Here is a 12,886-nt window from a genome sequence, read left to right on the forward strand (position 1 = left end):
TTGGCTTGTCCCAATGTTTTTGCAGCGTCTTACACGCGTTGTCCTGCCTCCGAAAGCAATTGCCAGATACACTTTGCTCCTTGTCTGTTTATACCGAACAGCAACCCAGGACAAAAAAAATGTCAAACCTCGAGCCTTCATGCTTGGAAAAGGTACAGGAAATAACAACCTATCTGCAGCTAGTAAATGAGTCCACTCTTTGTAGGGGTCTTCTTAGGACATAGATAGCTTTGGGGGGACTTGTAAGTGTGAGTCTTTCGCTGACTAACGCGAAGAAAGCCCAAAAAAAAAAAAAAGACAACAGGACTGAGTTTAATGCAAGTCTGGTCCAAGCACGGCAACATTGACAAATATGATGTTCGCCTCTTGGCCATCTATTCCCCATTTCACAAATGACAACAGAATCGTCAAGATGTTGGCTATTAGACCTGCAGAGCTCCAAAATAATAAAAGAGAGAATAAGTGAGGGGGGGAAATAAAATTAGATTCTCCTCCCCATCAGGGAGGCACAAAGAGTTATCAAGCCTTGGGTCTTAGAACTAAAATAAACAGCGTCGTAAGAGTCAAGCTGAGGCTAAAAGGGATTGTCGTGCCTTCTTGTTATTATAATAAACCGACTGCATAGTATGAACAAGCTCCATAGGGAGAGCCTTTGATCAAGCTAACGTCTCCCTTGCGTCGGATTCATTTTAATGTGGAGATAAAAGCGCACCTTTTATGCCGACTCCTTTTCATCTGTGGACTCAGTGAGAAATGTAACCTCGAGAAATCTAATTCTCTCTTTTAATCACAGATGTGCACAAAAACCACAGGCTGACAATCTGTTTTACGCTCTCCAAACCACCACCACCACCACCACCACCAACTGAACCCGTGTCAGCTCACAGCCCATGATGAGTTTGAGAGTTACTGAGGAGAGACAGGGATTTGAGAAGATGGAAGCCGATAAGCCAGCAAAGAGAGAGGTGGCAATGGGATTCGGCTAATACTCAAACAAGCGATCGGCTTTGCAGAGCAGCTCACACTACGGTGGTAAGCCCCCACACAAATGTAGGTTTTATTGTGCGGAGAGAAGGTTAAAACCCGGAGTAAAAATATCTCAGAACATCATGCGAAGATATAGCAGACATGTCACACCAAAAACTAGATTGTTGCTATCTTGAAATGCACTATCCGATCATAATTTCAAGTGTAGAAGTTTTACATTCAATACTCATCCCGAACACGAGCAGAGGTTAAAAACATGGCTGTCAGAAGAAGTTGAGAAGTACAGCCTATGTTTGAATCTTGAGTCAATTTAACCCAATGCCATTCATAGAGCACTTTAAAAACAACCACAGCTGAGACAATGCGGTGGCCATAAAACGAAAACGGAACATAAGACAATTAAGCATAATTTAAAACAAATAAAACTGTGACTACACTAAGAACCAACTGTAATTATTTGAGCGAGAACTGGCTGACTCCAAAGTGACGTATATTAGAGTAATCCGGTTGAGACGTGATGAAGGCATTGGATTACTCTCTCAAAGTGCTGCCGCGTAAGAAAAAGCTTCACCTTTGCCAGATGCCTGAGGTGAAAAAAGCTGGACTTAAATACCGCACCGTTTTGCCGATCCAATTGAAGAGCATTGCCCGATTTAAAGACCAAGTTTAAGACTGCTGGCTTAACACGGTGTGCCAATGCCCCAAATCAACAAGAGGGGATTTACAAGGGGCCACTGGGACAAAACACCATTCCTGGAGTTTTCTCTTTATTAAAGTTTAAGAAGTTCAAGGCGATTCTAGCTTTGATGTCTCCAAGCCATAATAAAGTTGTTGTTTTTTTTGGAAAATTCATCTTTCACCTGAACAAGTTGGAGAGGCATGACTACAATAGGGAATGCTTACATTATTCCATTTTACACTTTGTGTTGTCATGTATGGGTTGTCTCGCGAAGGTGACACTGCTTTTATGTGCCATTTATCAGTGGCTAACACTGTCCACTAACACTAATCTTTGTATCCAACAGCACTGCAGCTCTGCTTAGCTATTGGCTTCAACATGACAGTGTTTAGAGTTTCAACATAATCTGGCCATCAAGAAAGAGAAAATGGCGGCTCTTTGCCCGGGTCACAGATGAAGAAACTTCACAACAAGGACGCAATCTGAAGCACTTAATTCAAGCTCCTGTGTAATTTCACACTCGATAGGATGTTTGGCTCAAGAGACCCAAATGTATATATGACCAATTAAAGACATGTTTCCAATATATGTACTCTTTACAGTAACAAAACCACAAATCTTGTAAAACCTCTATGGCAGCTGACAAAGGTTTATTTCTGCATGTTTTGCTTTTTTGAGACATTCAGCCATTCTACTCATTTTCTACTACTTGATTTGGGGAAAAACAGTTTTGATATCTGAACAAACACCAGGCCGACCGATGTACAGCTAGGACTGTTTGACCTGCCGCAGAAGTTCCACTGTATTTACGTTGCTTTACTCTTCTTTTTTTCTTTTTTTTTAATTGGAGGTGAATCTGCTCGATCCTGTTGCTTTACTCTTCAAACAGCAAAAAATTCATTCAGGAAAAAAAGAAGTGACTGCCAGTTTTTGTATTGCTGCTGAACATGCAGGCAAAATTTCTGAATCTAAATTGTAAAAAATAAAATAAAAAAATGTCCATACAATAAAAAGGGTTTATTTGATGGGAATATCGACCGCTGTAACTTGGCCAGCGGTAATGACAATAAAAAATGAGTATGTCATCAAAAGCTGATTGTTTTTGCTGCATTGTCGCGCTTTCAGCTAACAGAACTGTCATCCTCAAAGACTTATGGCACAATATTTAAGAAGAACTTTCCAAACAGCTGTCAAACTTTTAAAAGGATGACACCTAATCTGGAATGTACACACAAGTGGAGGGAAAAAAATTACTGTGGGAAAACAAAGACATCTTCCCCTGGTCTTAAAACAAAGCCCAAAAGCAAACATAAGTCATAAATCAGAGTAAAATGAAGGAGCTTAGCATTAAAAAGTGCAGAATGATTTGGAAAAGTACATCATCTCCTTTGCATTACACGGAAGACGTGGCAAACATGAGACGCAAACACAAGAGTGACCCCGCAGGTGCCGAGCGAAGGCTTAATGAAAGGACCAGTTGTTTTTCAGCGAGCAGATGGGTCGGCCCCTGGGCCCGCGCCGTCTCAATCTTGTCCCACATTGCTGCCGTCGCCTCCTTTTAACAGCAGTTTCCTGCCAGCTCATCACAAACGCGGATAAGCGCACGCTCCGAAGGGGCAGGGAGTCGCGAGAAACCGCGTGGGTCGATCTGCACAGGGGCACGCATAAAAAAGGCAGAACTGGCGGGCCTTTCACATAAAAAGCGTATTTCGTGCTCAAAAGGAAGGCACGTTTTTCCTGCAATATATGATGCAGACATCATTGACAGGCGCAACACATGGTGAAATCCTTTGGGGAAGCACGGTTGGACGTTATGCAATTTTAATGGGCTTGCTCCAAATTCCTTCCCAGGCTGCACGGCACGAGTAGTTGATTAATCAAGCACGTCGAGCACATTCTTATCCTTAATTCACACAAACACAGTAATCCCAAAAGAAAATCCTCCTGTCCCATTATCTCTCAAACACAGACACATAAACAGAGCAGATTTTTTATTTTTTTTTATTATTATAGTGTACGCTGTCTGCACTTCTCTAAGTCCATCACGGTGGAACCTCCAAAGTGGAGCACAATTTGTTCAGTGACACGAGTTGACTTCCGAGTTTCAAGTGGCGGCAGCACACTTCAAAAAATTGACCCACCATCAATTCACATTGCTTTGTCAGTAAGTTGGTTTGTGCCAACTGTTAATTGATAGACGCAAAAGAAAAAGAGCAAGGATTAGTTGTTTCTGCTTCCCATTTGTTTTGGGTCATTCCACTGTTTGTCAATTTGAAAGAAGAGTGAAAATAAGTATTTCAAGCTCAGCCTAGTTTTTGCTGAAGATTACTGAATGCGAAATCCTATCTAATCCTTCTACAGAAAGCGACGGCTGTTAAAATCATTTTATAATATACATCTTTGGGCAACAGATTAATTGCATTGTCATTCACAGAACAAATTAAACTAAGGCGACACTTTACAGGCAATGTTCTTCACTGCCATGTTCATTAAGAAAAAAGTTGACCACTGTATATCTAAACCACAATAAAATAAAATAACTCACTTTGCTGCCGTTATTGTCATCAAGAGGCATTTATGTGGCATTAATGGCATTGGAAATTAACAGCTGTTTTGTAGTGTTTATGTTTAATACATCTGCAACGCAATGGACTAATGGTTATCATGACTCCTCACAGTTCTGAGGGCAGACAACCGGAAATGTTAAATAAATCTTTTCAATATTGATGATCGCAAAACAGGCTGAGGCACAGAATCCATGACTGTGTGCTGTGAAATGAAATGATAGCCAATTAGAAAGTAACCTGAACCTCACATTCTTACCAGACACAAAAAGATGGGCGACGGGTTGTTTTGAATGTTTGCATCTCGCAAATCATTCACCGCAATAAAAATGACAGTGAGAAGACTTTGCAATGTCAACACCATCGTTTGCCTAACTTCTATCCCTTCCCCTTTCTTCTTTTTATCGTCTGGCCGTCCGGATGCCCCGTGGCGCCATGCTGCCTCTCACGAGTCAGTTTTGGTGCAACGGCATACGTAGTAATGAATGCGGTGTGCTATGCCGGTCGTGTTTACGACACCAACACGCTATTAGATTCTTTGGGTATCACTTGCATTAAATTCTCATGCACCCCTCCTTTAGTCATGTTTAGCGCAGAGCGAGCAAGAGGGACAAGGAGCACTTTTAAGCACATGCACACACAAAAAAAAAAGCACATGTTGGTACCTTCTGTACGGATGGTGAAGGGGGAGTCCCCCAGTCTCTTGGCTGAGAATTGCCCCCCCAGAGAAGTCATTAGAAAGCACAGGCTGAAGAAGCCTATTCCCACCACGAATATCCTGCAACACACAAAAGCGCCGGGAAGGAGGAAGTGTTAAAAAGGAGTGAATTGAGTTTCATGTGAGACAGCGGGAAATGAAGCAATTTGTAAGAAAGAGGAGGCAGGCAAGACATTTAGAGACAGGTGAATTGTAGTTGGTAGAATATAGGCAGACAAAATCAATGATTGTGGGTTAGGTTGGCAAGGCAACGATTGACATGACAAGGCCAGCAGAAAAAGGGAAAACTGAAATATAACTATCGCAACAAGGAGAAAAACACTCAAGTTACACTTTTTACTACAAGAACTTCAACTACAGCTTTACAAAAAAAAGTAAGGTATGTCCTCAAGGGTGGAACAAAAAAATTATTTATTAAATTTATTAAGTGCACAATCTCTCTCTTACGATGCAGGGTGGATGCACCAGCATTAAGGATCATTGTTCCAATATTTTCAATTAACACCGAAAAACACCAAGAGTTGCAGTTTTCTCATTTTGATCCGTGCATGGAAGCGGAATAAGCGTTTGGTCAACATAGTCCACAAGTGGACGAGCCTGACAGCTGCTGTCCCACATATACGTACTAAGCAAGAGCCTCCTTGGATTCATAAATGCATAATAACTTTAGGTTATGTGCCACGTGCTTCTTTCGATCTCTGGTGCATAAGGTCTGCTAAATGTACATGTACAAATAAAAATATTGAGATCGGTCTTGTCCTTTAAAACAAAAATGCTATGTATTAAATTATGTTTGAACAATTTGGCTGCTCCACAACACTCAACGATTGACTTTGTTTTGACAAAAAAAAAAAAAAGCAAAGAAAATTTCCTGGTACTAAATCACAGGCTTGTTTTTAATGTTCGTGTATGATCTCAGATTTTTCTATATATTGCAGACATCGTGGATCCAATCACAATTATGGATCCCATCTCAATCGCTCACATGTCTTGTGACGCAATAATGAATTTTGATTGCTTTACTTCCATTGTCTGTGACAAAACTGAAACGGTATTGTGATATAATTTGCCAAATCTCATAATATACTGCGATACCGTCATTAGAGCTGCAATGTACTGTGACAATATACATCACTGTGGTTGGCAAAACAGTGATTTTGTAGCATGATTCTGTGGTCAGCCGGAAAATATATCATTTGTGACGGCCTACCAGTTGAAATAACATTTAAGTTATTATCAAAAATTATATTTATCTATGTAAAGATATTGATCATGTGAATGTTTATCTGACAATAATTACAATGAATTAACAAGGTAGGAAACAGATAAACATCAATTTGCAAGCGTCTACATTTTTAAACGACCACTTGTACGACATTCCTAGGAAATCACAATGTCCCGTCACAGGAGAGCAATTTTTACAACAGGTCCTTGGAGTCTCCTTTTATTGGCCAAAATAAAATGCAAATAAAAAGTTATATTAAGTGCTAAACTTCAAGGTGGCATCTCATCAGTGTTGCGGCCGATTCCACCGACGCTGTAAAACTGGAAAATAAACTTTATCCCTTCTTTCCACATTGGTGACATTTATAAACATCACAACACAAAGGAAAAAAAAAGTATTTTACAGGCAGTGTAAAAAGGGGCCAGGAAGTCTTAAAAACGAGGGCAATAATGGACTCTTAACAGTGCCTTAGCAGCATCAGCTGTTGTGCTTTGCATGGAATACGTCTATTAGTGACGCACGGCTACAGACTCCCTGGCTTTTATGCATAAATGTGTGTTTCATAAAATCTCATGAGGGGGGAAATTGAGACAGCAGAGTGTGCATTCTCCCTTGTTAAGGGAGAGAGATTCACGTTTGACTTAAAAAGAGAGGAAAGGCAGGTGTTTTGTATCTGTGTAATTCCTGACCCAGTTAAGCTACTGTTGTCAAATGGAGAGAGACCAAAGGGTTATCATAGGATGCCAAAGAGTCTTTGGGGAGCTGGAAAATGTCTGATTTCCAGCCACTGGACAAAATAGCAATCAGCTTTCATGACTTCATGCGACGAGGGGCAAGTCAAGGTTTAAAAATGGAAGGTTAATCAGCATCATCCATAATTTAGAGGTAGTGACCTTTGTGCCGGAGAAATGAACGGACACAACAAAAGAATTAATGATTGATAAGCACGCAGACGAGAAGTGTTTCCGGCCAAGTGTCAAAGTAGCATCGGTCACGCAAAGGTTCTGAATGGAAGCGGTGAATATTAATGCGACTTGTTAGGAAGGAATTCCCAATGACAGCTTGGAAGTCACAAAACTTAGTGATCCGGCTCACCTTAAGGGATGAAGCGGATGCCGAATGATGCGTGAGGGATAAGACGTCTTGCTTTTACGAGCCCAATATTATAAGACGGGCCAAGTCATAAAAATCATGAAAGCAAGTGTTCACTTGAGCTTAAAATAAAAAGAAGTTCAGCTTTAAATTCATTGTTTGATGCCTCACAGGTCTGAGCAGGGTCCGATATTAAAACGGCCATTATAATTAATTTCATAAATAGAATTAAATAAATACTTTTTTTTTTAAAGCAAATATTTTATACTAATATAGTATTTTATTTTTAGTATAATTTCTAAAAAAACGAGTATTTTATACCGTCCTTACAAAACTCATTACATGTTAAAAACTAACTATACAGGACTCGGGAGTAATATTTTTTTACGGGCTTAAGTAATACATGATAAAGACACTAAATATTAATTATTGAATTTGAAACATATCATGAATTAGTTGTGCATGGGGTTCTAACAGAGCCACCACAACTTAGCTCAAAAAGGCTTAAGGTTGGAATATGAGTGAGAATGGTTCTTTGTCTAAACAGTATGTGCCCTGTGATTGGCCGGTGATTAGTTCAAGAGGTACACCACTCTGCAGCCAGTCATCTGAGACCGTTTGTGTCAGGGTGGAGCATGAGTGATTGAGGGATGCTGGACCCAAATGCAGGGAAACAGGAATCAAGTGCAATGCGTGGAACTTAACCATAGGGAAAAAGGTGAGCTGATAAACATGACTTGATGGAACGTGACTGGACGGGTCGCCATGACTGGACGTGACGTGACTGGACTGGTCGCCATGACTGGACGGGAATGGACTGGCCACCATAATTAGACGGGATGTGACTGGACTGGTCGCCATGACTGGACGGGACGTGACTGGTCTGGTCGTCATTGACTGGACAGGACGCGAGTAGACTCATTGCCATGACTGAAATGGAGGGTGACGTGACAAGACCTGATTTGCCTGGACTTGACTTGTTGGGAGTTATGGCTTCTTGGCTGTGACGAGGACGACTTGGCTAGCTGTGACGATGACGACTTGGCTAGCTGTGACGATGACGACTTGGCTAGCTGTGACGATGATGACGACGACTTGGCTAGCTGTGACGATAACGACGTGGTCAGCTGTAACAATGACGACTTGGCTAGCTGTGACGATGACGACTTGGCTAGCTGTGACGATGACGACTTGGCTAGCTGTGACGATGACGACTTGGCTAGCTGTGACGATAACGACTTGGTCAGCTGTGACGATGACGGCTCGGTCAGCTGTGACAATGACGGCTCGGTCGGCTGTGACGATAACGACTTGTTTGGCTGTGACGATAACGACTTGGTTGGCAGTGGAGATGACTTTGCTGTGACAGTGGCTACTTTGCTGTGACGAAGACTTGGCGCACAAACTTCCACACATAACTGGTTAATAAACAGTAATCAGGGGGAAAATACTTCTGTAATGCACTTTAATGCAAAATTAAAATGAATACGATTAGTCGATTAATCGATTGAATAATCAATAATCGATTCTAAAACTTCTCGATAGTGACAGCACTACCCACAACCCTAATAAGGATTAATTTAGGTATATATAATACCTGTAGACATAATAATATGTGCACGTTAAAGGCTTCCCATGACTGATTCAGTCGGGATTTGCTGCTGAAAAAAGAACAAGCACCCTTAGCACCCTTGTGTGCATACTATAAAGAGATCAACACAAGTTCCAGCCGTGTCTCACCATCTGAGCAGCTGGCGCGAGTTCACCGTTCCTCGGTTACCTCTCCACATCCCATCTGCTGGGCACATCTTGGGAATGAACCCGCCCAGCTCAGTCCCAAGTGACAAACTGCAATTATGATTGCGGCATTACAGTGGGAAGTCCAAAGTTGAGCGCAATCTGTTGTGAGATGCTGGTTGGCTATCAAGTTGTTCTAATTGCACGACTATGGAAACGAAAATAGGTTGCAAAACAACTGATGATCTCTCACGGGACATTAGGGTGCCATGTCACGCTGGTTGGAAATCACTATACAGTTGATACAGTTTGTCACATAGTTCCGTTTCCTGTTCTACTAATTCATGACACCAAATGCTTATTTTCCACAGATTGCCGTTTTAGATGATCACCAATTACAGTTAAAGACAGACTACAGCAAGTTTTAAAAAGGGATTCCATTAGTTTACATGAGCATCTCGAATGTAGTAGTGAAGTGCAACACCGAGATCGATATGAAGTGTAAAGAGGCATAAAATCTATTTAGCCGGCGTGAGGGTGGAGGGGGCTGCGCCGAAGCCGTCCTAGGGCGATCGTCATCCCCTCCTGATTATTATTCAGCTGTTTGGCAAAGGGCTGTTAGGTGGGTGACGCGAGAGGATTAGACCTTGCTCCTCCTGCGCTGACGAGCCTTTAATTAACAGGCTTAAAGTAAATGCTCTGCTCCCTTTAATTGGATCAGGAGAGGAGATGCGCTATCGGCTAATTGGCTCCCTCAAACATATGCACCTATCTGATTTGGCCACTTGGCAGATGATTTGGAAAGTAGACGAGTTATGCCAGCTACGGGGGAGGAGTTGCCGCTCTATGACGCTGGTAATGTTGTTTGGGGATTGCGGCAAAGATAGCGTTGACATTTGCAAGTTTGATATCAACTATCAAGTTTGATATGTCCAATTTGCAAAAAATGAAAATCGAACACATCTCAAATAAAAATCAAGCAGCTACCCGGCTGTAACTATTTTTTTTCTCCATGATTGCCTCTTTGTATGTGCACAATGTTCAGCCACATGTTGATAATGGTGCCCATGCGGCAAGTGTAACATCAGTGGCTTTTTTTTTCACCGTGGCTGCGAAACAATATGGTTCTATAATCCTTCTCCTTGGGGCGAAACATCTGCCGAGCGACAAAATGATGAGTTTGGTTTGGTTCCAGAACCGCTTCTGATGGATTGAGGGGTGTGGGAACAGGGATTCAACCTGACCTCAATTCTTGGGGTGCCATTTTGACAACTCAATTGGAGTTGAACGTCGTGACAACTGATTGTGATCTGCCAGGAATTCAATATCAGACTTCAATCATCAGCAAGCTGACAGGAAGATGCAATACACTGTACATTACAGTGACTGTCACTTTTTCATCATCTTTCCAGATTTCCCCCTCCAAACATTGCCAGATGCATTGCGGCTCTTCATGGCAGCCACTTGTTGCTTTTCGGTATGTGGATTTTAACTGCCATTTTTCTAAATGCAGAGAGCACAGTCCTCTGTTGGGTTGAAATACGAGAAGCTAGCTGCTGCGCCATGTGCACGTGTTAATAGTGAAGCCAAGGTGCTGCTGACAAGTTAACTGACTGGATGAGCATTATTAAGATTGCAAACTCCTAATTGACAATTTCCAAGTTACGTCACAAGTCAAAATGGCGGTCTTACTCTGTGAAATGACCCTCTCCGTCCATTGAAAAGCAGTGGACTTTGGATCATTGTAATTTGATTGAAAATGTGATGAAATGCCATTTGACCACTATAACAATCTGCCGGGTTTGTAGGACAGCCACAGGCAAAAGCAATACAATCCTTTGTTTGTTTTCACCCTATAAAGGAAGCTGTGCATTGCGTTGCATTGGGGAAGTATCCAAAATTGCCCGGAAGATCGGAATTGTCACTAGGACACAGAGGAGCAAAGAGAACCTTTTATATATTACTGTTCACCATACAGTCAATTTACATTGGCATTGTATTTCATATAAAAGTTTGTTTTTTTTTTAATTAAAAAAAAAGTCAATTTTTTTTTAATTAAAAAAAAGGTCAATTTTTTATATTTGTAGTCACTAATGGGATAGTTCCCTCCAGCAAAAAAATCATAGTGTTAATATGCATGCAGAAGTGTTACTGTGTCACAATAAGTTGTCTTCCAATATATTCTTCTTTTGCTGTGTAAACATTTACATAACCATGATCAGATTTGATGTCTTAATGAAAACCCACATAAACAAAAAAAAAACTATTTTGTGCTTCTCGTCCATTAATGCTGGAATGAAATTTTGTTGATAAACAAAACTGAAATTTTTAAAACTGGTCTTATAAGAGAATCTAATCAGAACACACCTGGCAAGTGCTGTTCTCAAAGTGTGGTACACATCCCACCTGAATTCAATGTTCAAACTTAAAAGTACATTAAATCTTTCAAATTTGTTTCCCCAAACTCTTTGTGGAATAATTTGTAATAGAGTTTTGATGTAGTAGCTGTTTTTTTTTGGTGTTTTTTTTCTATTTAAGCACGTGTTAATGTTCAAACTGTTACAATATATATTTTTTAAATGCCTGATTTTTGATAAATTTCAGTTCCCTTATTCTACTGTGTTTTAATGTTGGTCATGATGGTGATACTTTGCTGTCAAAAGTTTCATAACACACCAACGACTCATTATTGGACTCAGCTGAGCTAACAAACCACCAAATACCTGGAAGTACCTGGTATACGTCAACAGTTCTTATGGTGCCACCTTAAGAGCTCAATCAGAACTCACCAATACGACAATAACAAGCAGATGTCCAGTTAATAAGAATGTGGAGACGAGGGGAAAACATCATTTGAAGTAGGCAGCTTCTTACCTGAACGGCTTGAACGTGACGAGCCATCTTCTGACCATTATTTTGCCGTCGGTGCTGACAGTCATCATTTCCCAAAACGAGCGACCCCTGACATGGACGCGAAGCTCCCGGCTTCTCGCTCGTGCTGACCAAACATGCTGTCAGGGTCCCAGCCGGCGAAATGAGAAGATTTTGAGACGGAATTCCTTGGTGGAAAAGTGGAAAGTTTTATCCAGAGTCCCCGTGGCAATCGGCTTTTTTTTCTTTCTTTTTTTTGCAGCGGTGTCTGGCGACTGCGAGGTGATGTCGCCGCAGGTTGTTTTCCGCCTTTTAACTGCTTTATGATAACGGCGTCGTAGAACGTGGATTGAGTTGGCAAACGCCTGCTTCAGTGCTCCGGGAGCCGCGGACGAGTCCACTCAGCTCTTCGAAAAGAGGGTTTTAACTTCTCGGTGAATCCTACCCGAATGAGCCCACACTCAGTGGCTCCCGGCAATTTGCTATCTTCATGAGTCAAACCAGTTTACGGACGCGCATGTTATCCGGTGATTATTTCAAAATAAATTATCTATATACGCGTCACGCCAAATCACCCAAAGAAACAGGGTGTAAACCACATAAATGATTATTATATATTATGTTAACGTACTAATATCGCGATGTAACGCGTTCAAAGCCATAAATAAAAGAGGCTACTAATACGTATAAGCTCTTATTTTGGAAGGCACAAAGCCGTCTTTTCCTGTGCGTACTTACTTCCTGTCATATTAATACCGAGCTGACGCGTGACGGACATCTCCGGCTGGTTCAATTTGCTTGCATCCGCATTAAACCTCTGTATCCAACCAAAGAACAAACAATAGTACTACTACTACTACTAACGCTACCTCTACTAGTAATGAGCATCATAATAACAATAATCATCATCTACACCTTGGGCTGGTCTACAGTTAATCACAGGTCACATTAAAACCGAAACCATCCACACTCACAGTCAGGCTGAATTAGAACAAACCCCACGCAAGTCATTC

General features: G+C 41.3%; 1 protein-coding gene across 1 annotated transcript in view; it reads right to left on the reverse strand.

Moving 5' to 3' along the window:
• Window positions 1–12,343, reverse strand: part of LOC147169644 (alpha-1,6-mannosylglycoprotein 6-beta-N-acetylglucosaminyltransferase B-like) — a 79,175-nt gene extending 66,832 nt beyond the window's left edge. Inside the window, exons 1-2 of the mRNA XM_086082990.1 lie at window positions 11,877–12,343; window positions 4,896–5,008 (exon numbers count right to left, since the gene is read on the reverse strand). Coding sequence (XP_085939116.1) covers window positions 4,896–5,008; window positions 11,877–11,944 — 181 coding nt within the window. The 5' untranslated portion in view covers window positions 11,945–12,343. The remainder of the gene's footprint in view (window positions 1–4,895; window positions 5,009–11,876) is intronic.
• Window positions 12,344–12,886: the final 543 nt, after the last annotated feature.

Source organism: Leptonotus elevatus, chromosome 8, assembly GCF_054856555.1.
Source record: "Leptonotus elevatus isolate MCC_2025b chromosome 8, RoL_Lele_1.0, whole genome shotgun sequence".
NCBI classification, from domain to species: Eukaryota; Metazoa; Chordata; class Actinopteri; order Syngnathiformes; family Syngnathidae; genus Leptonotus; species Leptonotus elevatus.